Raw genomic sequence first — 26,401 nt, 5'->3', positions numbered from 1 at the left:
TGTATAACAGAATCGGCCAGTGTTGTTATAGCTACGCCTTTAGTACACCGATTCGCACGCGGCAACGAAACAATAATCACGTTAATGCGTACGACATCAACGCATATTGCGTGCGAATGCATCAGTGTGCTAACAACGTTTAAACAACACAATGGTACTGATTCTGAACACAACAAAATTTTAGAGCATTCACATCCTCTTCTTACTAATATAATATGAAAAGGACAGACACAGTTTGACAAGTTTAAATTTGATTTAGAGCTGTCAAACCTTGTGACTTTAGCTGCCAGTCACGAGCCTATTGTCTCAATTTGTAGCGTGCTCTAAAATTTTAGAGTCTTTAAATGTAAAATTCATGTTCCGTCCTTTTTTAGCAATATTAAAAAGAGAAAGATGCAGATACTCCAAATTTAGTTTAGAGAAAGACAACAGAATCGGCGCCAATGTGGCTAATTCCTTTGTACACAAATTCTAAACTAAACTAAAATATCACGTCTAAATCTATTGCTATCCCTTTCATAATGTTGCTTGCGGAAAAGGAAAGCACTAGATTTAGACCTGTTAATTTAGTTTAGTTTAGAGATTGTGTACAAGAGAATCGGCCCCAATAACTCCTTTTTAAAGAGTTGCATAATTATTAGCCATTTGATAATATTCATAAATAAAAATCACAGACTGATTTGTGTATAGCGAAAGGTGGCCGCCTATGTATACGACAATCACATAACAGGTAATGGGGCGGTCTCACTAGGCGTATGGTTTGTGACTACCTGCTTGTCTAAAGCTGCCATCACGCCCAATAAACTCTGCGTCGTGTCACGCGGCGTATATATTTTTGTCGAAAATTCCTATCTTTTTCTATGTAAAGACGTCCACACGGCGGTCACACACTCATCCGATCCGAATCCGGAAAATTATGGTAGCTTACGCACTACATCCGACTTCCGTCATCCGATATCTTCTGTCATCCGTGAGAATATCTCGGATGTGCCTCGGAATCAAATCGGACAGCTGCGCGATTGCGGTAGAATGACAGTTACAATGTCACGATCGCAATCACCTCTGATTGGTAGACGCTCGCTCACTATTGGCTACAATGCATTGTTGCAACAAGAATCGCACAAATTCAGCCAATCAATTGAGATTGTAATAATGATTGATGCAGGTTTTACGAAATCGACCAACTGTATTAATATTATTTATTTATTTGTTTACAAAAATATTCTTACAAGGTTTATTACGAATAATATGGTGTAAACATAAACTAGGTTGAGTTTTACATATGAGTAGATAATATGTCAAAGATGTCAACTGAATAGTCTGGATTCGGATCAGAGATCGTGTTTTCACGGATTCGGATCGGATGAGTGCGTGATCGCTGTTACAAAAATATGTGCTGCGTCACAGTAATTTGTTTAGTCAAACACCTGGGTGTCTGGTGCACTTCGACCGTCCGCTGTGCCAGATCCTTCTTTCCACGCACATGCAAACTGTGGAACCAACTCCCATCGGCGGTGTTCCCACTAGATTACAACATGGGGTTATGCAAGGGGTGGACCAACAAATTCCTAAAACGCCTCTGGTGTTGCAAATGTTCATGGGCGGCGGTAATCACTTAACGTCAGGTGATCCGCCTGCTCGTTTGCTCTCTATCTCTATTAAAAAAAAGAAATTCAGCTTCTTTATTTTAATAAGCTCGACGACATCGTATGAACTCAGCCAGCCGCAATGTATACGCCTAGTGCGAATGCACCCTAAAACGAACTAAATTGCTGCATGCATATTTATAACTATTCAACAATAATTAATTAATGTCAATTTTTTAATTGTGGTACTTGGTACCCGATATTAGTACAAATTATACATTGCAGTTACCTATGCTGCCTTTCGATATTATACCTAAGTATATTTTTGATACAAACATTATCTAGATATCGATATCAAATTACCGTGCTAAAAAGGTTAAGGATTTGTAACAATTTTTCACGTTATTTTACAATTATTTCGTAGTTTGCTCCATACTGCGATTTTGTTGATTATTATTTTAACATGTCTTAAAGTTGAATTGTTATTATTAATAAATGATTGGTAACTTAATAATAATAAGTTAATTTGTTTCTTAATAAAACGCATTTTTTTTTATTATTATGGGATAATTTGTCTATAATATGAAAGTTAAAATAAAAAAATTCTATATGTACTTGTTTAAGTTTACCTAAAATATCCTGGTTTCGGATTCCTGCATATGGAAACCCATATATTCCCCTGGCGGACCATTCTGCAAACTGGTAAAGTCTACCGCGCCCTAGTTTGACAGCTACGATCTGACGACCGCAATCACCCCTGTGATTGGCTGATACTCTCTCACTATTGGCTAAAATCCACAAATTCAGCCAATTGGATATACTTCCGCAAAAAGAATCCAATCCACATGAGTGATTCAGCATTCAATACCTAAAACTAACTATAGTCCGCGACAGGTCCAGATGGCAATCGGGGTATGAGGCGGGGAGATGCCCCGCACACCTGCGCACTGTGCGGGTGTGCGGGGTTTTCCGTATTATATGCCTTATGGCATGATCCTTTATGCGTAATTATACATCCAATTAAAATTGTAGCAATGTCATAATCGTAACTTTTATGCCAAGGGGTCAGATTTCCCACACAAATTGATTCATTAATACTCCAGGGATAAGTTAAGTATTTTATTTAAAAACTTACGAGGTACAACTTCACGTGATTTCATTCTAACAAACAATATAAAGCTTTAAACAAAGAAAAACAACAACAAACTAATTTACAATGGGTAGGTAATATTGTTATCTATACACAAGTTAAATGTACAAAATCGCCTACTTATGAGGCGTCACCAGGTCAGGTCAAATCTCTGTTCAGGACGAATGCGACCACGTCGCTTCATGCATCACACTATTAATAATAGTGCCATAACTCACTATTATTGTTGAGCCATTACAAACCAGCGAACTGAGTCATAAATCATTTTTATCGCACCTCTCACTCGCACTCACTGGAACTGATATGCTCTGGTGTGTTACATTAAAAAACGATGTATCGATTCAATGACCTACCGCGTCCTCCCAGATACTTGCGTCCGAACGGCATCTCTTTATCGGTAACAGCTTCTGCAGCTTTCTCACAACGCTATAATCGTAATGATTTAAGACTCAGTTCGCACGTTTGTAATGGCTCAACCATAGCAGGCCGCGCGCGTTTTTTACGAGGCGCAAAAGGACGCGACAACAAAGCAATGAGCCTCAAAAAGGACGTCGAAAATATCCACTAGTTCGTCACCGCAAAAAAGCGAAACGTGGATACTGGTTACAATCCTATGTTCTTAGAACGTCCTACAAAAGGTGTTTTCAACATGATGTATAGGGCTTGCGCCAGCACGAAGACACGAACTCCCGCGCGTTATTTAATTAAAATCGAGTCGCGGGCGACGGCGTTGCGCTAACATTTTCCATAAAAATAAAAACGCGTGCGACAACAGGCGATAGGACGCGCGACTTGCCACGCTAGTGGGCTATGGCACTTAATAGTATTTGGTATACTATAAATTTCTTCCATAGGCCCACTTTTAGATCGTAAATTGAAGCGCGTGGGTGTGCGATGCGCCTAAGACGCATGCCCAACACTCTTCAAATATGTCCCTGCGGGTATGACACGGCCGCTGCTTCAGGCGCGAAGCGGCCATGATTATCATGACTGTGGTGCTGGCAGGTGATTTAAATAACACTTATAAACATGGTTACAAGCCTAACCAGAAACAAAATGGCCGATGGTCGATTTGCGCGTCATTTGTCCTAAATTCGTTCTAAATCGCAGGTCTATCACCTCAGATGTCATTTAGGGCCAAAATTAATATTTATTTAATCAATCTAATCTGTAATTGAATGATTCCTGCAATGGGGACCCGTGAGCGTCTTAACTCCTTGTTGCCCTGTTTTAGAACATAATCAATAGCCTAGTTAAACGTGCTAGGAAGTCAAACATGGTCGCCACGATACAGGTTACCTAAGTACGCAACAGGTCAACATGGCAATCTGGGTTGGAAAGTCCCACACACACGCACAGCCCCCGCACTAAGCCGGTGCGGGACAGCGCGGGTGTGCGGGACATCCCCCAGCCTCATATCCCGATTGCCTTCTCGACTTATCAAGTACTATAGTGTAGAGACCGCGAGCAAACGATCTTTTTTGAAAATAGGTCGATAGGTTACTAGTCAATAACGTTATTATTTGTCAAAAATTGTATGGTCTTTTTAGACAATAATAATAATTATTATTAATATGGTCGCTAAATAACTTATCGACAGATCGGATAGATTATTAATTTCGGGCGTTAAACGAGTACTGCGTTTTAACTTCTGTAGCGCGACTTAATTCGAACTTAGTGCCCATAGTAATAAAGATTATTTTTGTATTACCTACGTTTATTAATAAGGACATTTGAATACGAAAACCAGACCACCTGCCACGGAATTAGTATAAACGAATACAACAGCTCTCAACAATAAATAAGTCATGCACACAACAGAACATCAAAAGTCTCGACTGAAGCGTTTTTTTTCGAACTACCCTCAAACATTTTACAATATTGTTTCTATTATAACTACAATTTTATGTCATCTCAATATTTTTTTACTGAGGGTCACGTTGAAGCCTGATTGCCTGCGATGATGATTGCTTGCGACTGTGTCCGCGAAGATACATGTTTAAAAAATCCCGCGGGAACCATAGATTTTTACGGGATAAAAAGTAGCCCATATGCCAATCCAAGGCATAATCTATCTCCATTCCATTCCATTCTATTTTATCCGTACAGTTCTTACAATTCACGAAGGCAAGTGAACTTGTGGTTATGTCGTATACATGGGCACTGCGTAAGTTGCGTGGATGTCGGACCAATCAGTCGCGGGAAAGCGCTCGCAAACACACACATTTAGTTGTGTACTTATACCGATACGAGTTAAACACAAGCATGAGCCACTCGCCCTCGTGAAATGCAAGAACTATGCGTGTTTGCACGAGTGAAATTCGTACGAAAACGCATCCAAGTGCGGTCGGCGTTACGGTTATTTCGATACTTCGCTGCAGTCGAAACTTCTCAACCAAGTATACAGAGTAACACTACGTCACTAGAGCGAGCTAACAGAAATCATCTGCGAGGCACCAGCTTGTTCAACAGTCAAATGCATCCCGAGGCTCGCGTCAGCTCGAGCCTTTCAGCTTCTGTGTTCAAGGACAACGCTACATTAGTATTCTGTGGCCTCAGTGTGACTGAAGACAATATACAAAATTTGTTGAAATGTCAAAAAAAGTGGATAAAGTGGATGAACCACTTAAAGAGGTAAAATCTGGTATAATTTGGCCTTGTTGGCGCACCTATATGCTGACACATCGAGGCATCATCCAGCATCGTGATGGCTTCCCTGTGCAATGCTTATGTTCCACTCACCGATACTCCAGCTCTAATGCTTGAGGAAGGCGTCGTCGAACAGTTCCAGCTCATGGCTGAGGTAGTTGGCCTTGTTGCGCAGCTTCTTCGCTGACGTCGAGGCTTCGTCTAGCATTTTGATAGCTTCCCTGACTTCTGTTAGTTCTATGTCCATCTCCGTCGTCGCTTCATCTACCAGTCGACAGAGTCGCGCGAACATTGTCGAAAGTTCTCTGCAAATAAAACGGTTCACTTAGCGGAATACGTGTAAAATATGACAGTGTATTAACGTCTCACTGCTGAGCGAATGCCTCCTTTATGCCAAAGTAAATTTCTCGAAATTTTTAGAGTAGTCTGTCTAGTAAAAGCTTAGTCTAAAATGACGGCTAATGTAAAAAAAATTGGATCGTGTATCCCCGTTTGTCAAGATCTTAATCGCTGCGCTGCGCGACGCGACAACAGCGCCTTGCTCAACATACTCATGAAAATTATATCTGCGCCGCTTCGTTCAGTGCGCTTTGCTCCATACAAACTCATAAACTATATTTGCCGCGCATCTCAAGTCCGTTGGAACAATTAGATCTTGGGCCGCTCGTGTGAGTTTAGCGCAGTAAAGGTGGTACAACTTACTGCTGCACTTGATGGCTGCAGTTGGCAGACGTGAGGTCGACGATGAGACGCAGCTTGCGGCCCGCGTGCGCCACGTACTGCCGCTTGAACACTCGCTCCTGCGCCTTGGCCGTCCACGTCAGCCTCTCGTACGCGTACAGGGCGCCGTACACCAGCCCCGTTACCGCTACTACCCGCCATCCCACCGTCTTCAGGAGCTGTGACAAATCTCTCAGTCAATAGCGATCCACACTGACAATTTATCCCGACAGGTGGCGCATAAACGAACCGACCCAACTGGCCATAGAAGTAGTATACCATCTGTTGAACCGACCAAAGAGTATGTAATCAGTACGTGGAACCGGCTACACTGATCTGTCAAACACAATAATTTTATGAGCTTCCAAGTATTATAAATCTTTAAATGATTTAGCAAACAATGTTGATTTTGACATCTCTGAGATCAGTTTTGTAGTGGATCTCCTTAGGAACAACGGGTAGAAAGCGGGAAACACAATGCAGGATGACCTATTTGCCTTCCACAAGAGATGGATGCATAGACATTAACGCATAACAAAGAGCGGCCGCTTAGTGCGCCATAGATCACTGCTACTACTCGCCATCCCACCGTTTCCAGAAGCTGTAATCGCTTTTGACACTCACCAATCCCGAAAGCAGAAGTCCTCCCATCGTACCCTGTGACGTCAGAGCTCCTAACGCGAACTTGGAAATCATGCCCCATTCTTCGGCGCTGAGGGGCCCCATGGATGAGGGGCCGTTGCTCAGCCGCGACACCTCTGTAGAGGGGGCCGCGGGACCCATACTGGGAGGTATCTGGAAATGAATTTATACCAAAACCTAAAACAATTTGTGATTTGTTTGCTTTTAGAAAAAAAATCAGGCATCGCAGATGACCATCAAAAGCAAAGCTCTACTCTATCTCGCTCTCTTACCCGATTGAAGTGAACCAAAACCGAACCGGACCGAAGTGAAGTAAAACGCTGAGGAGTGTGCGAGCGAGAACACTCGCATCGCTTCGTGATAGAAAGAGAAAAACATGTAGTTAAATTAGCGTACCGAACGATTGTAAGTCCGAAAATAGCAAAATCACTTTCCGTGCAATATTACCTGTGAAATCACTGTAAAAAATTAACAAATGTAAATGAGGCAGTGAGACGGTGTGGCTAATAACGTTTTGTACACAATCTCTAAACTAAACTAAAATGGCATGTCTTAATCTATAGTTATCCCTTTCATAATGTTGCTTGCGGAAAAGGATAGATAGCACTAGATTTAGACTAGTTTAGTTTGGAGATTGTGTACAAGAGAATCGGCCCCAGTGTGTGCGACATTAGCTGTACCTGCGTGACGGTGGGCGGGTTCTTGAGCGCGATCTTGTTGGCGTGTCGTCCCTGGAAGCGCTGGATGAGCGCCGTGATGCCGTACGAGAAGCGGAACGTGAGGTCCTCCGTGAAGTCCGCGCAGAGGTTGTCGCAGTTGAGCCGGTACAGCACCTCGAAGGGCTGCTGGTGCGGCATGATGCAGGAGGCGGCGGCTGCGCGCTTGTGCTGCGGCAGGATGTTGTACATGCGCTCTGCAACAAAACGCCGATTGTACACCTTGGGCCACGTAAAGGTCTATGGAGGATAGATGTGTCCTACACCTGCTAGCAAGTGATGATGCAGCCTAAAGTGGAGCGCGCTTGCTTAGAAGACGCCAAATCACTCTTGATTAGAAAGTACCTATACTAAAACAGGGGGTGAAAACTAAAGCCAGAAGGGTGTTCCATATCTTAGCTGTTCGAATTAAAAACGAGTGAGCGAATAGCGTTTTATGTGTATGTGGAATTTCGATTGCGTACGGGTGCAGACCTTGACGATGCCTTACGATACGGTAGTTGAAAGGTGAAGAAGGAACCAAGTCGAAAATTTCTTGGACACTTAGGTGACTGTGTATGAGCTGTATTCTTCTTTCTTAAGCATGAGAAACAAAGGTTGACTTGATGAATCTATGGCGGTCTCAGGCAGTCAAACTCAAAGCTGGCATCTCCTGGAAATGTCTTGAAACGTTATATCTACCTGCCATTTCCTTCTGACCCTCGTCCCTCTCGTGTCCAATGTCGGAAGAAAGTTGTTTCTTGAATCTGGAGCCCTGTTTCCTTTCCAAGTGCCGATCTAACTCTCGCCTATAGGTACTGAAGCCCTGACAATGTAATACTTACCTGCCATTTACATTGAGACTGAATTAATTGCCTGTTGTTTTGATTTCAGCACTTTTTGATCTTCAAATTATCAAAAAGTATCCAAGTTGCCCTAAAAGTATTCGACGATCTCCGGAAAATTGCCCTAAAACCCCAAAAGCTGCAAGAAAATTCTTCAGCAAAAAGGTCCTAAAGGCTGGAATCTCCTGCAAATGTCTTAAAACGTAATATCTACCTGCCATTTCCTTTTGAGCCTCGTCCATCTCGTGTCCGATGTCTGAAGACAGTCGTTTCTTGAGTCTGGAGCCCAGGCCCGATTCGACGTGTCGATGCAAAGCTCGCTTGTACTGTTCCAGGGCCTGTCGGTCGTTGCGGAACGGCGCGTCGTGTTCGTCCACTAGTGCTGACAGTCTGCGGATCTCTTGACTGAGAGTTAGGGACACCTGAAAATAATTATGGTATTTTAATAAAAGTTTATTTAAAGAAGCTTCCATCTCTAAATATAATGCAGTGCTCGCAAAATTAGTAATCCAATCTGAACAATCATTTAACTTAATTATCTGAAAAATGAGTCCTTAACAGCCATTCGGCCGATCTGCCCCCCAATTGTGTAAGAATAACGATTTCATCGCATCGTAACGGTCAATAAATTCTGCCCATTGATTGGCTGTGAAAAAATGTAAACAGCGAATCAACCAATCAAAGGGCAGAATTTATTGACTGTTACGATAGCGATGAAATCGTTATTCTTGGGGGGCTGGTCCTTCATATTTTGGCACGTGATGACGGTCATGCATTTGCTCCTCGATATTCGCAGTTTTCTGCTACTGTACAATGCACATATCTTGTACTTATAAGGACAAATAATTTGTAGGGAGTCAAGAAGGACTTTTTCCGCGATTCGGCCCATATAACTGAGTTTGTGTGGCCATGGGAGGTAGAAGGTTGTACATACCTTGTGTTCAACGCTCTCCACCATGCGACCGATCTTGTCCTTCATCTGGCGCGTGATGGCGGTCAGTTGCTCCTCCACAGCCGTCAGTTGCTCCTGTAATATCCTTTGCTTCTCCACTTTCGCAGATTTCTGGTCGCTGGCGCTGCTGTACACCTAAAACGAATCATTTTTTTTTATATTAATGGACTAGCGGACCCCCAGGAGAATTTCGAAAAATCTGGCCTTATTTCTTGGACTAGATTTTAAAAGAACTGCTGTGCAAAATTTCCGTTTTCTAGGTCCAAGGGTTTCGGTCGGTCGGGATGGGTGAGGACTTTTCAATGAATGAGGATTTTTCTTTTTACTTAATGAGATTTTTTGCATGCCTCGCTGTGTATGAAAGCTACAAAATTGAAATTGATTGAAATAAATATTATAAATGCGAAAGTGTGTCTGTCTGTCTGTCTGTCTGCTAGCCTTTCACGGCCCATCCGTTCAACCGATTTTGACGAAATTTGGTACAGCGATAGCTTGCATCACGGGGAAGGACATAAGCTACTTTTTATATCGAAAAATCAAAAAATTCCCACGGGATTTTTAAAAATCTAAATCCACACAGACGAAGTCTCGGGCATCATCTAGTTTTCCATAAAGGGTTGTCACCAGTTCCAAGGCGGCCATAACGTCGCCGGCTATGTTCTTGCCGCGGCGAGAGTGTTGCGCGAACTTGGTCCTCACAGCCGATTGGCTGATGCACTCTTCAAACTTGCGCTCGAAGTCCACAAACTCGAAGTAGCGCACTTGATGACCGTCGGCTAGGATGGGAGCTAAAAAAAGTCATATATATTTTTATAATTATATTGGGGCCGATTCTTTTGTACACAATCTCTAAACTAAACTAAATTAACAGGTCTGAATTTAGTGCTCTCCTTTTCCGCAAGCAACATTATGAAAGGGATAGCAATACATTTAGACGTATTTTAGCGTTTAAACTACCGTGAGTGATTTCCATTATAAATACTATCTGTCCCGGCTTACTCACGTGTGTAGTCGACGTTAGCCCGACTAGTTTCGAACCCATCCGGGGTCCTTTTTCAATATTATATATTATTTATAACATTTAGACGTGCCATTTTAGTTTAGTTTAGGGATTGTGCACAACGGAATTAGCCACATTATTGTACTTAAAAAGCTTATAATAAGAGTGTAATATTGAAGATATTACGGAGATTAATAAATCTTTAAGTATTTATAAAAATGGTTTTTTTTTAATTTTTACAATGAAAATGAACTCTGCTAAATGTTGTGAATACAAAAAATGTAAACTCAATACTGTTATTTTGTTAGAGCCCAAACAAGGGAAGTTCTGGTCGTTTCCAACAGTGATGCGTTTTGCAATGATGCTTACAAGAGACAGGCTTCTCGCGCTCGCGCATGCGCGTCAGCAGCGCCTCCTTGGCCGAGATGAAGAAGATGCGCTCCTCAGCCTCCTTGGGCGAGCACACGCGCAGCTCCCGCGACAAGAAGTCTACGCATCTGTTCGCGTGCTGGCTGCGGACCTGGGAAGTATAATAAATATTCCAATTAAAACACGCGGGGTGATTACGTAAAACTTTGCAGTAGCGACAGCAACGCGACAGCGATAGCAATGCGATAGTTCATTTGCTGTCTCTCTTCTTCTTCTTATTTTGCTTTGTGGCTATTGCTGTCTCTCTCTAGCCGGAAGTTTGACAGCAATGATCGCGAGATTTACACCTGTCGCAAGCCTGTCACGAGATTACGTAATCACCCCGCCGGTCAAGTGCGTGTAGAACTTGCGCACCTAGGGTTCTGTACCTTGGAAGGATACGTGTAATTATTTTTTTGCTTTAATCTAAATATATAAAAGGAAAAGGTGACTGACTGACTGACTGACTGATCTATCAACGCACAGCTCACACTACTGGATGGATCGGGCTGAAATTTGGCATGCAGATAGCTATTATGACGTAGGCATCCGCTAAGAAAGGATTTTTGAAAATTCAAGCACTAAAAGGGGGTGAATTAGGGGTATGAAATTTGTGTAGTCGACGAAGTCGCGAGCATAAGCTAGTTATCTCTAACTGCAAATGTAAGATAAAATATTTTGTTATGTGATACTTACCATCTTATTCCCGAGACTTCATCCGCGTGGACGAAGATTTTTTTAAGTTATTGCTAGATTTAGACTTGGCGATATTTTTTTAATTGAAAATTGAAAATCTATATTTATAAAAGGAGAAGGTGACTGACTAACTGACTGACTGACTGAATTTGGCATGCAGATAGCTATTATGACGTAGGCATCCGCTAAGAAAGGATTTTTGAAAATTCAACTCCTAAGGAGGTTAAATAGGGATTTGAAATTTTGCAGTCCACGCGGACGAAGTCGCGAGCATAAGCTAGTATTACAATAAAACTTCAAGCTAGCCTAGTTTAGAAATTTAGTTAAATTGAACAAAACTATCAAAATGATTATAAATGCGAAAGTATGTTTGTTTGTTGGTTTGTCCTTCAATCACGTCCCAACGGTGCAACGGATTGACGTGATTTTTGGATGGGTATAGATAAAGACCTGGAGAATGACGTAGGCTACTTTTTATCCCGGAAAATCAAAGAGTTCCCACGGGATTTATTAAAAACCTAATTCTACGCGAACGAAGTCGCGGGCATCAGCTAGTTATTTTTTTTTTTTTTTTATTCAGGTACAAGTTAGCCCTTGACTGCAATCTCACCTGGTGGTAAGTGATGATGCAGTCTAAGATGATAGCGGGCTAACCTGGAAGGGGTATGGCAGTTTTTATTAAACCCATACCCCTTTGGTTTCTACACGGCATCGTACCGGAACGCTAAATCGCTTGGCGACACGGCTTTGCCGGTAGGGTGGTAACTAGCCACAGCCGAAGCCTCCCACCAGACTAGACCAGAAATTTAGAAATTATAAAATTCTAAATTTCTGCCAGGAATCGAACCCGGGACCTCCCACTATTAAGACCACAGCGCTCACCACTGCGCCAGGGAGGTCGTCATAGTTATCAATAAAGATCACAGATTCAATAAAAGTTAACATCCCCAACCATAAAACGATAGCGTTTCTCACCTGATCCAAGTACTCGGGCTCCGAAGCGGAGGCGTCCCACCTGTTGTTCAATATAAAAATGTTCGGCTGTGATATTTTCGTCGACACTTTGTGGAAGAAATTTTTTTCCTGGAACAAAAATATTTCACATTCTTAATACTTTTACATACATATCAAAAATTGAGGACCGGCAGGATTCGAACCCGCGTCTACTGGGATCACGCTCGACGCTCTGACCACTAATCTACGGTTCGCTTGCTGTCAGTGACGAAATTTGTGACATGTATGTTCACTCAGTACTGAAGCGACTGTTAATGCCATCTAGTAGCGACACTTTGCAGATATCGAAACTACTTTCAAAGGCCCATATTAGAATTGCAGCTCTTTGAACGAGAAATGACATATTTATAAACGATTATTTATTTATTTGCTTATTTCTATATTTTATAATTTCATATTCTTTATGTAGCATTTCACATATAGGTATAAGAATAACAATACACATGAGACCCTGTAAATAACAAAAGTCGATTTTTGATCTTTCATCCTCATCATCATCAGCCTGTGGACGTCCACTGTTGGACATAGGCCTTCCCTAAAGAGCGCTACCACACCCGGTCTTCCTTTTGATCTTTACTAAAGTAATATTATCCCGGTCCGCAAGATGTCATGTAGCAGCCCAATCTGAACACGAGGCGTGTGAATTCCCTTGGTTTGGGCGCATTATAATATGGTGTGTTGAGATTGTCTGACCTGTCAGTATCGTGGGTGTTAAGTCAGTCGTAGTTATCAAAGGTGTCACGTGGCGATGTGTCACGAATATCATGTATGTCGGGTATGATAAGTGTGTAGTGTTACATGTGTGTCGCGGGTGTGACAGATGTGCGACACATCTGCGGTGTCTGTCGGTGCGTCACTTACCGTCACCATGAGCGTGGACTCCGCGTTGGCGACGAGCACGAACACGTCCGCGTCGAGGCAGTACTTGTCGATCCACTCGTCGAGGTTCGGCGTCACGTCCACCCCGGGACTGTCCACTAGCACCACGTCGTCTCGTAACAATGCACACAGTTCACGTGGCCAGTACACGTGCACTAATGAGCATTCTTGAAGCCGGGACGCGCATAGAGCATGTCCTAACTGGCTTACCGACTGTACAATGGATAGAAGTTTTATTATACAGGTTGGTCATTTAAAAATAATTCAGAAAGAGCATCTATATAGTATATAGTAGGATTTAAAGTATTTAAACTTAATTACTAATAAGATGGCGAGCTGTACAAAAATCAGTAAAATTACTTTTGAATGGTGCTAATTTTAATCCATACTTAATATTAATATAAATGTGTAAGTCTGTTTGCTAGTTTTCAGGGCCTATCTGTGGCCTACCGCGGTTGTTCGACAGCTACAATGTCACGATCGCAATCATCTCTGATTAGTTAATGCTCGCTCACTATTGGTCACAATGCATTGTTGCAACAAGAATTGCACAAATTCAGCCAATCAGAACAATTGAGATTGTAATAATGATTGATGCAGGTTTTAGACAATCGCCCTACTGATTAACAATTTTTGACGTATACAGAGCGATAATTTGGTACAGCGATAGCTTGCATCCCAGGAAAGGACATGGGCTACTTTTTGTTCTGGAAAATCAAAGAGTTCCCACAGGAATTTTGAAGAACCGAATTTATGCGGGCCAAGTTGTATTTATTTCCAACACAAAAACTGTCATAACGACCAAAATTCGTCAGATATAGTTTATCTGGCCATAGTCTCGCCGTGCCATCAAATTCGATACAACTCTTAGGGGATCATCTTCACAAAGCGATATTATCGCGGCGATACGACGAGTGACTGGACGACCATAACGGCACGGACTCGTCTCGTCTCGCGGCGATACCATTTAGCCTCGCGACGGTACCGTCGAGTATCCCGGCGATATCGCCACGTTACGCCACACTTGAGAAGCGCAACGAGTCGTTGCGGTGACGTTCCTAACGAAATAAATGATTTGCTTGTGGGGTTACCTGAACATTGAGCTTCTCCTCCGAGCCCTCGGTCCTCATGAAGGCCTCGTCGGTGTCGGAGCCCTCCACCTGCAGGAAGCAGTTGGTGGTGTGCCCGATGCCGCTCGGCAGGATCTTGTCGTGCAGCATCGCGTTGATGACTGTGCTTTTGCCGTTACTCGTCCTGCAATACAAAATACTGGTTACACGTGTGTGTATATATGTGCGTGTTTTTCCGGCTCACGCTTTTTATGTTCAGAATACCTTCTGAAAAATTTTCTGGGTACCCCCAGAAAATTTTATTATTACAAAATTTTAAAATGCCTTCGAGCTTCGTCTTGTGAAAGACAGATAAAGTGACAGACTGGACGAAATTATAAGGATTCCTTGTTTAGCTGTGAAACCCATGATACCTCATGGGGCATCCAACAGAACTGAAGCTATACTGTCTCACTCACACATGGACATTGGACACGCTGGCCATGACAAATATTGATTAAAAGTAAAATCGATTACTTTTGCCCAGTCAATAAACTTCATCGCCGCGTTCGTGACGCGTGACGATTCGGGTTCCCCATTTAGGTCCGCAATCCCAATGGTTGGAAAGAAGCTTGGCTTCAATAAAAAAAAATCAAATATAAAATCAATCTCATTTGATGTAGGTAAGCCAAAATAGTACAGACCATTCACTATAACTTGATCCATGATGTTATGTTGGCACCATTGCAAATCACACAACAATAAACTATAAGTTCTAAGCAGTAAAGCAAACAAAAAAATGGTGCCAACATGCTGCAGGGGTCAAGTTATAATGAACTTTCTGTATACTAATACAAGACTCTCTTGGCACTTGAATGACATTGACAGAGGGGCGCTGTTGGAGAACAAAGGCTTAGAATATTCAAACAAGAACAAAGGCCGGCCATACACGGACTGCTCGAGCGGTTAGCCAGTGTTCAACATACACGGACCGCTCTTGCAGTCAGAGTCAACAGCTTGAAACTGCCATCAAGCAGTCAGCTTAACTGCTCAAGGAGTTAGCAATTTCAATGTTCTCAATAAACAAACGATGCGTGCGGGCGGGAAGCGTGCGCGACGAGGAATGAAGAGCGCGGGCGGAGGTAACTGCGCGAGAGCAGTCGACAGTTCGAGCAGTCAGTGTATGCCTGACGACTGCTTGACCGCATGATGAAATTTCACCGTGCTGCCAACCGCCCGAAGCAGTTGCAACTGCTTGAGCGGTTTGTGTATGTACGTACGTAGAAGTCTGTAGTTCAATATGCAGTCGCAGCTTGAAGGAGTCCATCCTGATTTCTACAAGCTGTCCGTGTATAGCCAGTTAAAGGGGACACTTGACGGCAACGTTAGTTCCGATTTTCGCCACGCGCCAAGGCAGCCTTGTCGCACTGTAGCTACACTTACCTGCCAAAGAAAGCCACTTTCATGTGGTCCCGTTTGAGCACCTCCCGTATGGCTTGCACCTTGCTGACGTAAGCTTCCACATTCGCCACGTCTTGTGCTGATGCAATGCAGTTGTCCCCTGATACAGCTGGAAAGATGCAGATTAACTGTTCCCTCTCTCTGTCGTATTCCTCATTGCTGAGGATTGTGGCCCCTTTTCATTAATCATCGGTGATAGGGGGTTTTAGGGATAATAATGGGGTAATTTTAAATACATATATCAAAAATTGCGGACCGGCAGGAATCGAACCCGCGTCTCTTGGGGTCGCGCCCGACGCTCTGACCACTAAGCTACGGTTCGCCTGCTGCCTGTGACGAAATTTGTGATATGTATGTTCACTCAGTACTGAAGCAACTGTTTTGTAATATGTATGTTCACTTAGTACTGAAGCGACTGTTTATGCCATCTAGTAGATGAAATTTCCATGTAGGTGACACACTATAAAATATAGCAAAAAAATAAAAAATAAATGAGGTGGATTCCCAGATTCTTCTACACAAACAAGTCTTGAATAAGAGTACTATTTCAACTCTTGGGTTGATTGATAGTGATTATTATAATTATTGTTATCAGAAAGTGCTGTCGAAGAGAGGCGCTGCCGTAAGCTTATTTCTTGCTTCACGTGACCAAGAGAGCCAAGGCAAGCCAATTTAGGCGTCAGGTCATGGTTACATACTATCACAACCCATATTATAAAATCAACAAACACAAATGCGAAAGTGTGTGTTTGTTGGTTTGTCCTTCAATCACGTTGCACTAGAGCAACGGATCGGCGTGATTTTTTCACGGTTACAGTTAAAGATCTGGAGAATGACATAGGCTAATTTTTATGCTGGATAATCTTGGGAGATATTGAAATCATGGGACTTTTAAAAATCTAAATCTACGACGAAGATGCAGGCGTCAGCTAATTTTAAATATTATTGAACTGCCATAGCCCTTCCAAGTCACGCACAACAGACGGAAACGTTTAAGTGCGGAAACCAGCCCAGAGCGAAGAAGAAGCCCTACCAAGTTAGCCCCCTTCCATCTTAAGACTGCATCATAACATACCACCAGGCACCAGGTGTGATAGCAGTCAGTACTTTGTAATGGAATAAATTATTTTTTTCCTACCATAAAGCACCATAATATAATGGCAGCTTTACTGCTACTACCATCTAGCCTATGGGCTAGTAAGTAGTATTATTCTAGCTTAAACTTCTACTTATGAAATAAAATAAATTAAAAATGTTACCATGCATAAAAGTGACTGCATCCTTGACATAATCATCAATTTCAACAAATATGTCGTTGATCTTCTTCTTGGCCCTCACGAATATCTGCAGTGGGGAGTCCACGTTGGACATGTTCACGCGGACGGTGCCATTGTTCATCGCAACGTTGTGGGGCCCGTCGCCAGCCATCATGGATATAGTGCGGTTAAGATACGCAGCCATACGGGAAGGAAATATGTTCTGTTTGCGTTAGCTGTACCTTACAATGGACAACGCCAATGAATAATAACGATGCCACTTCTACGGTTCACACACAACATGCACGGTACAACTGCAACAAAAAATATAACAAGCGTAAGAATGGGTGGGACAGAAGAGTGCAATGATGATGACTGAGTAAAAAATCTAGACAAAGGAACGTTTGCTTTCTCATTCACACTAAAAAGAGAGCACAGATAAAGTTACTAATGTGATAAACAGAGATGCAGCTAACCTATTTTTTGTCCCTTATCGTGTAACCGATTGTATTTCTCATTAGTTATTTACTAGTTTTCACATAAAAAACGTTTAATACAAATATTGTCGATCGGTTAATACAAATATTGACTACTAAACAATGGTAATTGTCGTGTTATTCATCGTTACGTCGATCGTGCTATCGCTATCTCGGAAGCGGTTACACAGTACTTTAGTCTAGCTTTTTTACTCAGTCTACGGCAACGATACTAAAGTAGAAACCTGTAGGGCGATTGTCTAAAACCTGCATCAATCATTATTACAATCTCAATTGTTCTGATTGACTGAATTTGTGCGATTCTTGTTGCAACAATGCATTGTGGCCAATAGTGAGCGAGCATTAACCAATCAGAGGTGATTGCGATCATGAGATAGTAGCTGTCAAACAACCGCGGTAGGGCCACAGATATTTTAGTACCGTAACATCAAACTTTAAAAAAAAAGAATATTAGCCAATGATGACTTATATTCCCCTTTCCTCCAACTAAGCGTGAAGCTTGTGCTAGGAGTAGGTACGACAATAGCGCAACGGGTAGGGTTTAAATCAGTGACCATTCGGATTTCAGTCCGCTCCTTGAACCGTTGATCTATTGAGGCTCACTTTGATTGTTGCATTGAGATTTTTATTAGCTCTTCAATTACAAGACAACAGCCAATTGCCTCTCTATTGGATAGTTGCAACAAGAATACCATAAATTCAACCAATTACAACAATAGTGTTTGTTGCATTTTTATTAGAGTTGTCAGATGGGAAAATGCAAAAGGAGAGGAGATTAGTGCTACTTTTTAAACTTACTTTCACATAGGTACTTATAAAATTATTTTTATATTTTATCCGACTAATATAAGGCGAAAGTTTGTATGTTGTGTGTGTGTGTGTGTGTATATATGAATAATAACGAAATAACGAATAATAACGATGCCACTTCTACGGTTCACACACAACATGCACGGTACAACTGCAACAAAAAATATAACAAGCGTAAGAATGGGTGGGACAGAAGAGTGCAATGATGATGACTGAGTAAAAAATCTAGACAAAGGAACGTTTGCTTTCTCATTCACACTAAAAAGAGAGCACAGATAAAGTTACTAATGTGATAAACAGAGATGCAGCTAACCTATTTTTTGTCCCTTATCGTGTAACCGATTGTATTTCTCATTATTACTTTCACATAGGTACTTATAAAATTATTTTTATATTTTATCGGACTAATATTATAAAGGCGAAAGTTTGTATGTTGTGTGTGTGTGTGTGTATATATTTGTTATTTGTTATATATGTTTGAGGTGAGGTTCCGCACCTCAAAAGAACAAAAAGTACTCTTTGTAAAACCTGTCACTTACTTTTTGTTGTGTGTCTGCAAAATATACTACCTACTTTTCCAAAATATTTGTATATCAGGCTTATAAACACCTTGTCTTCCTATAGTCTTACAAATAAACTGTTTCATTTCATTTCACGTCTGCCTGTCGTGTCTGCCAAGAAAACCTATATGGTACTTCCCATTGACCTAAAATTATTTTTAATAGATTGATAAAGATCTTCACAACCGTGCCTGGTTGGGTATGTGTCACTGTTAAGTCAATCTTAGTGGTCTCATACCATGTGGGACATTTGTAAAAGAGCATTTGATCAATGAGGGAGGACATGTGCAACCCTAATATGATTAGTCCGGCTAAATAGTCAGATTTCTACTGTTCAGTTAGGTGTATAGAAATATTTGAACTATAGCAATTATGTAAATGTAGGCTGCCTAAATAATGTACATCAACCTTTAGAAGGAGATAGCAGATTTGTAGAGTATTGTCTCTGTCATTGAGACAGACAAACCATCATATAGGTATAAGTGACAGAGACAATGCTCTACAAAGCCAAGATCATATTAAAGATAAAAAATAATTAAAACTTTGCATGGAATTTATTTCAAAATTGCTGTGTGAGAACAGCTGATTTGACAAGGTTCACTGGCTAGCTAAAATGGTGCAGCATTTTGTTGAGGATTAGGTTATGTCAATGCTGCAGTGAGTAATGAGGCAAAGAAGACCATAAGATTACCGTAAATTACAAGTGTTTGAGAAGGATAGATGTGCAAAAGAAGCAAAACACAACACTAAAAGAATCGCTATTTTAGGTCCACCTTATCATCCCGTTGCATCACATCCATCGCATACACATCTCTGCAGTCCGAGCCGCGTGAAAAACCATGTTAAAATTAAACTGTCTGCACAATAAACACCACATTTTACAGTAAAAATTATAATAAGACGTAAAACAAGTGACAGCCGCCGAAATAAGTCAAAATTATCTGCGCTGAATTTCAGCATTACCTTATATTATATTATATTCTTTACACGAAAATGATAAGCGTAAAACATTTAAATGTAAGAAGAAATCTTACCTTTCCTAAAACAACATTTTACTGGATTTACATAAATTCTTATTAATTTTATTATTTTCAACAGAAAATACCCGTAAAATTTTTCATTTGTATGATTTTTCGTGATTTTTGTTCTCTTTACCACATTTGTCAAAATGCTTCAATTCATTATTAATTTACTGTTTTCCTATTGGTTGAAATTAGACAATGTACATGTTATCCAATAGAGTGGTCGACGTTTTATTTTTGCTCAGGTAGTTCTCCATTAATTATTAAAAGATTTATTAGGTAAAGTAGTTTTATAAAGGTAGTAATTTTTACTGCTGTGTAATTTAAAATTATTTAATTTAATTAATACATAGTCAGGTCAATGTTTAAAATATTAGTTTAAATTACAAATTAAGTGAAAACTTAAGCCAGACGTTCCGTTCCTACCAAATGTTATAACTAAACGTTTTTTTTACATTTTGGGATTCCAACATCAATGAGTAGAAATATCGTACAGTATAGTATTTTTATGCTTCATGAATTATGAATAAATCTTTACAGATGAATACATTTTTTAACAGTTTTTATCAAAAGATAAATATTGTTTTAAATGGAACGTCGTTTATTTTTTGCACTTCCCGTAGTTCCCGTCATGGTATGCTATCTTAGAACTCTGCTGCTAAACTAGATTATTAGCGCCATCTAGGAGCTGGATTTAGAAATAATGTTCCAGTGTTAACATGTAAGTCATTTTTAATGACAGTGTTAACAATAAAAAATACTCAAGTTCCAATATTGTGAAAAATTAAATTAAAAACATACTTTCTTTTTATTTGGAAAAAAGAAATATTCAATTATTATAAATTTTGCTAAAATTAAGCTTTATTTTTAAAATAATAGTTAAATGTTCTTCAAATTCTAGATTTTCATATCTATGGTCAAGAAAACTGGTGACAAGTGTCAGAAAAGTTTGAAATTTGAATTCATTTCATAACGAAATTCTACGGTGGTTCTACAGTTTTGGGAGTAATTTTATTTGATATTAAAGATTTCACGACTTTTGCTTTGCTTTCGGACTCCGACGATCCCTACGTTTATTATTTTGGCTTGTTTTTTGGACTACTGTTTCTTGTGTAAACGATAACTTGGCTTTCCCCCTGAACTCTGTTGCAATCTGATTTTGTTTAGTGGTTTAGAAGTTTAGATTTGTAAAATGTCTCAAAAAGTATGTCGTGTGCCTGGCTGTTCAACTGTTGCAGGTGATGGTAAGTAAATTCGTTCTGTTTTATATCAGAAAATATTGCTTGCTGCCTCATATACTCAATTGATTCAATCGGAAGATTGCCCTTGAAAGTTATCATTTCAAGGATGCAGTGATGCAAGGATGCCTTTTTGACAAGATGCGTTAGCTCTAGCACCACAGTTTTGTTTAATTGCAAACGTGAGATGTAGGTACTAAACCCTAAAATGTTGATGTTTGAACAGTGACTTAATGTTTTTAGCACTTTTCTCAATAGAAATAAGCTATTAGTCGGATCACTATAATTAGATAAGCTTGATGTTTAATATCTTTACTTCATTATGTATTTCCAGGTATCTCACTGCACCGTTTCCCCAACCCAAATCAGCACATTGATTTGTTTCAAGTGTGGCTGAAGAAGATTGGGGGTCATGTAGCGGAATTAGATAAAGATTACATTTACAGCAACAGAAGGGTCTGTCGTAGACATTTTGAGGACATTTATTTGTACCCAACAAAGTTGTGTTCCCTAGCCATCCCATCACTCTGTTTAGCAGGTTGGTTAGACATTTTTAAAGTACCTTTGTAACTAGCAAATATTGTCACTTGCTAATTGGTATATTTTAGATATTATGTAACTTGTCACAGAATATCAGATAGCTATGGTTTCAAGTTAATTATTTAAAAGAACTTTTTATGTAGAAACATGGACAAGTCTTACTCTCTAATGTGAATAATTCATATCTCAATGTATTTACTTTATTATGGTTTTGATATTGATATTTTTATTTTAGAGAATATGGCTGCTGCTGAAGCAATAATTGTTTCTGAACCGCATACTAGCTCCAGTTTCATATCAAATGAAATGGAAATGGCACCAGGTAATTATAAATCTTAAATCTAAATATATAAAAGGAAAAGGTGACTGACTGACTGACTGACTGACTGATCTATCAACGCACAGCTCCAACTACTGGACGGATCAGGCTGAAATTTGGCATGCAGATAGCTATTATGATGTAGGCATCCGCTAAGAAAGGATTTTTGAAAATTTAACCCCTAAGGGGGTGAAATAGGGGTTTGAAATTTGTGTAGTCCATGCGGACGAAGTCAAAAGCATAAGCTAGTACCCTATAATTTTAAATCGCCTTTAAGTTTATTTTTTAACATGGCAGATATGTATATGCCATACAATAGGAAATGCAAAAAAATAGTGTTTTTGATTTACATGATCATATCATTTCAATTTAATTAGATACTAATAGAATAGTGTAGTATAACTTAAATGAACTACTGATGTGAAAGTTTGATACCTTTCAAATCAAACATCATTTTTTCATTTCCATTGTTGGTAGCTTTAGTATTAACTAGTGACCTTACCTTCGCATGGGTAGCTTATTACAGTTTTCATGTGGATCTCTAATTTTTTGAAAATAAAATATAGCTTATGTTACTCAGGAATAATGTAGATTTCTACTTGTAAAAGATTTTTTTAAAATTGGTTGGTATAGATTATCGTATTATTATCTCATGTGTTATTTTTGGTATTTTGCAGGACTTGTTGCAACATCAAGTAAAGCAGTACCTGCAGTTGCTATTAAGTTAAACTCAAAGGACAATTTAAAAGGTATATCAGAATCCTTAGTTTTAAACTAAAAAGTTTTTATAACTTACTTGGCTTAGTTAAATATTATAACTTACTGTGGTGATCATGCCATGCTTCATACTCTGTCTGTAGCAGACACTTTTAAAAACAAATTCATGTGGACAAAGTCTCAGGCATATCAAGTTGGGATCAATATTTTTTCTGCCCCAAAAATGCCAGGTTGTCTAAATAACTCTGTATAATATGACTTCAAGACAACAATATTATACACGGTCAGAAAGACTAGCAGCAGAATAACAGTAAAAAAAAGATTCCGACGAATTGAGAACCTCCTCCTTTTTTTGAAGTCGGTTAAAAAGGCTCTATTTTGATAACCCTAAGAATTTATTACTCATTGATAATATCTTTAGTCATGATCAACTCATTGCCAGCTTATTACTGAGCATAGGTCTCCTCTAAGAGTGAGATGAGTTTAGGCCATCGTCTGCCATGCAGGTTTCCTTAAGATATTTTTTCGTTCACCATTAAAGCAAGTGATATTTAATTTCTTAAAATGCACATAACTCTGCAAAGTTAGAATTGATTGCACCCCCAACCTGTCGAAAAGTCATAGCTACTAGGCTGTCACCGCTTTTTAACATAATGGTTATACGATTGCACTTAATGACGAACCATGATTAATCATGATGGTACTTAATGAACAGCAATTTTTAATATTTGATGTCATTTACTTTCAGCTAAGAAGTGGGTTCTCACCAAACAAGAGAAGGAACTCTGCAAAGAAATTTCAAATATGAGATATCAATTAAAAAAATGTTGAATACAGAAAGACTACTTTAAGAAGAAGGCTGCTATTAAACTTAAAAAGACCGAAGCATTTGAGCTTTTGATGAAAAATATGAGTGAAGAGACAAAAACTTTTTTTGCTATGCAAGTCACTCAATTTGGAAAGAAAGCAAAAGGAAGACGCTTCACAATTAAAGAAAAAATTCTTGCCCTTGCATTCTACAAGCGCAGTCCAAAGGCATATAGGTTTCTAAGTTCTTTTAGTGTTTTGCCTAAGAGAAAAACACTTTCTACTTTATTACAAAAAATAAACCTCAAGCCAGGTAAAACCGTGGAATTATTTGAAGAATTAAAGAAACCTGTAACAAAGTTAAATGACAACCATAAGTTTTGTACGATTATCTTTGATGAAATGGCAATTTCACCAAATTTAGCCTACTGCAGAAAAAATGATGAAATTATTGGTATGGTGGATGACGGTGAGGAAAAAAAGAAGCAAATTTGTGACCATGTTTTGGTGTTTATGGTGAGAGGTATCATAAAAAGATTCAAACAACCAGTTTATTTCACATTTTGTAGAGGCTCTACTAAAGCAGACAGCTTAAAGGCACAAATAAAAACTGTCATAAAAGAAGTAGAAGCCACAGGTTTAAAAGTTGTGGCCACTGTTTGTGACCGGGGGCATCAAACCGAGCTGCTATAAACAGTTTACTAAATGAGACTAGAATAGAATATTTAAGAGACAACAAAGAATGGACTGGTGGGTTTTTTGAATTAAATAAAAAAAAGATTTTTCCTTTATTTGATGCACCCCATCTGATGAAGGGTATAAGAAATAATTTGTTGAACAAAAATTTAATGTTTACCCAAGATGGGAAGCAAAAAGTTGCAAAATGGCAGCATTTAGAAGAAATGTACCACAGGCAGCCAGGTTATAAAGGTGTCCGCTTGGTGCCTAAATTAACGGCGCAACATGTTGTGCCCAAACTAATACCTAAAATGAAAGTGAAACACTGCACTCAGGTATTCAGTCGGACAGTCGGCGTTGCTCTTGGATATATGGCAGGTACCTACTTGATTTGTATACTGATGTACATTGCGCTCTTTACCATTGTCAAAGTTGGTGGATTTTACTCTTTATGCAAGGTTTTCTACTTCATCATGATCATCATGATCACTCCACCGCCGGGTCACTACAGAGTACGGGTCTCCTCTTAGAGTGGGAAGGGTTTTGGGCAGTCTATCACGTTGGATCCCTGAAGCCCTGGATCGAACCCGTGACCGCCGAGTAGGAGACGACATCATAACCACTAGGCTATCCACCTTATTTGTGTATTGTGTTCCATTCTTATTAATTAGTAGAATAGAATATTTTAATTTTTACTTATTATAATTTATTTTATGAGTATTTAACATGTCCTTTTATTCTTTTTAGATTGTGGGCAACTTCCAGCTGAAAATAAAGACACGGCCGATTTGTTAATATTGATGGACGAATTATTTGATTCTGTAAATGGGAGTTACAGCAAAATAAGAAACGGTAAAATTTATAGAACTGCTGTAACTCCCAAATCTCCTCATCACCAGTTATGGAGAAAAAGTTTGCCAGTATTGAAGTCCATGGTCTTTGTTACAAAGGATGGGAGAAAAGCCTCTGTTCCATCAATTTCGAGCTGGATAAAAACAATTGAAGGGTTCCAGTTATTAATCAATCATTTTAAGTCCCTCAATGTAACTTCACTTTTGTTACGACATTTCAATCAGGACCCCTTGGAAAACTTTTTTGGTGCAATAAGAGCACAGGGCCATTCAAACAATATGCCAAATGCATATGGGTTTCAAGCAGCATATAAGACGTTAATGGTAAATAATTTAACATCTCCTCATTCTGTCGGGGCAAATTGTGAAAAAGATGGGGACTTTTGCCTAAACAATTTAAAAAATCTTATTAAAAGTAGCGAAAAGAGTAACGAAGAAAACACAGAAAATATAGAAATAGATTTTAATGATATGAACATTGAAAATATAAATACAAATAAACTAATTGAAGGCAAATCTCCGACAGATGTAGAGAGGTGTGCGGCAGTAGCATATTGCAGTGGATGGCTTGTGACAAAAGTGCAAAAAAAAGTTTTCAAAAGTTGTCCTGAATGCATTGAAGTGTTTAAAAGTAAGGAACTGGAGGCTTTTCATAAACATATTAAAATTAGCGAATACAATGACAAAGTATGGCTATGTTATCCAACGAGAAACATTTTTGATTGCTTCGCTGAGATCGAAAATCACGTAATTGAAATTTTGAAAAACAGAAGTAATAAAAATAAAATACAAGAGTACGTAAAATTAATACGATTATCAAATATAAATTTTAACTTTATATCATGTAGCTCACATAGAGACAAAATTATTAATTTTTTGACCAAGGAAACTGTCATTTTTTTTATAAATAACTGGTGCAAAGATATTAATTTTATTTTAAATGGAAAAATTCACTTTTTTGATGCAAGAGATCCACTTAAATGTGATGCTGATATTTATTATAAAAAAAATAAATTGAAAAAGTTTAAATAACTTATAATAAGTTGTGTTTAATTTTTGAATTAAATTTGATTGGCGGGAGTTAAATGCCATTGTGATATTGGTAATTATCAGTATTGCCAAGATAAGTACCATTATCCATTCAAAACTCCCGCAAATCAAACACCACATTCCTACCTAATTTAGAAACTATAAAGTATGTATATAGGTAGGTATATATACTGGGTATTGGCTGTATTTAGTACCAAACCCGTCTCCTAGATGGCGCTTTTCAAGTGGGCGCCTTGACGGCCCGACTTACCAGTCTATCTCCTATATACACTGTAGTCTGTGGTTCCCGTCCAAAAATCCAAACGTCAAA

The 26,401-nt window shown here is 39.4% G+C and overlaps 1 protein-coding gene across 6 annotated transcripts; it reads right to left on the bottom strand.

The window, feature by feature from the left end:
• Positions 1–1,019: 1,019 nt before the first annotated feature.
• On the bottom strand, positions 1,020–20,022 carry Marf (Mitochondrial assembly regulatory factor). Of its 6 annotated transcripts, XM_069509466.1 has the most exons (16): positions 19,904–20,022; positions 19,643–19,682; positions 17,006–17,090; positions 15,729–15,855; positions 14,328–14,490; positions 13,219–13,449; positions 12,319–12,426; positions 10,609–10,759; positions 9,864–10,027; positions 9,222–9,374; positions 8,502–8,709; positions 7,428–7,660; positions 6,730–6,900; positions 6,088–6,284; positions 5,479–5,690; positions 1,020–5,252 (listed from the first exon to the last, which is right to left on the bottom strand). In XM_069509466.1, the coding sequence occupies exons 2-15, from the start codon at positions 19,667–19,669 to the stop codon at positions 5,492–5,494; spliced, it is 2,217 nt and encodes a 738-aa protein (XP_069365567.1). In that variant the 5' UTR covers positions 19,670–19,682; positions 19,904–20,022; the 3' UTR covers positions 1,020–5,252; positions 5,479–5,491. The 6 variants fall into 6 exon arrangements, with proteins under 6 accessions (XP_069365567.1, XP_069365563.1, XP_069365564.1 ...); XM_069509462.1 differs by lacking the exon at positions 19,643–19,682 and having other exon boundaries at positions 17,006–17,316; XM_069509463.1 differs by lacking the exon at positions 19,904–20,022 and having other exon boundaries at positions 17,006–17,316.
• Positions 20,023–26,401: the final 6,379 nt, after the last annotated feature.

Source organism: Maniola hyperantus, chromosome 3 (assembly GCF_902806685.2).
Source record: "Maniola hyperantus chromosome 3, iAphHyp1.2, whole genome shotgun sequence".
Classification (NCBI taxonomy): Eukaryota; Metazoa; Arthropoda; class Insecta; order Lepidoptera; family Nymphalidae; genus Maniola; species Maniola hyperantus.
Note: the sequence above shows the minus strand (reverse complement) of the source record. Positions and strands in the feature narration are given on the sequence as shown.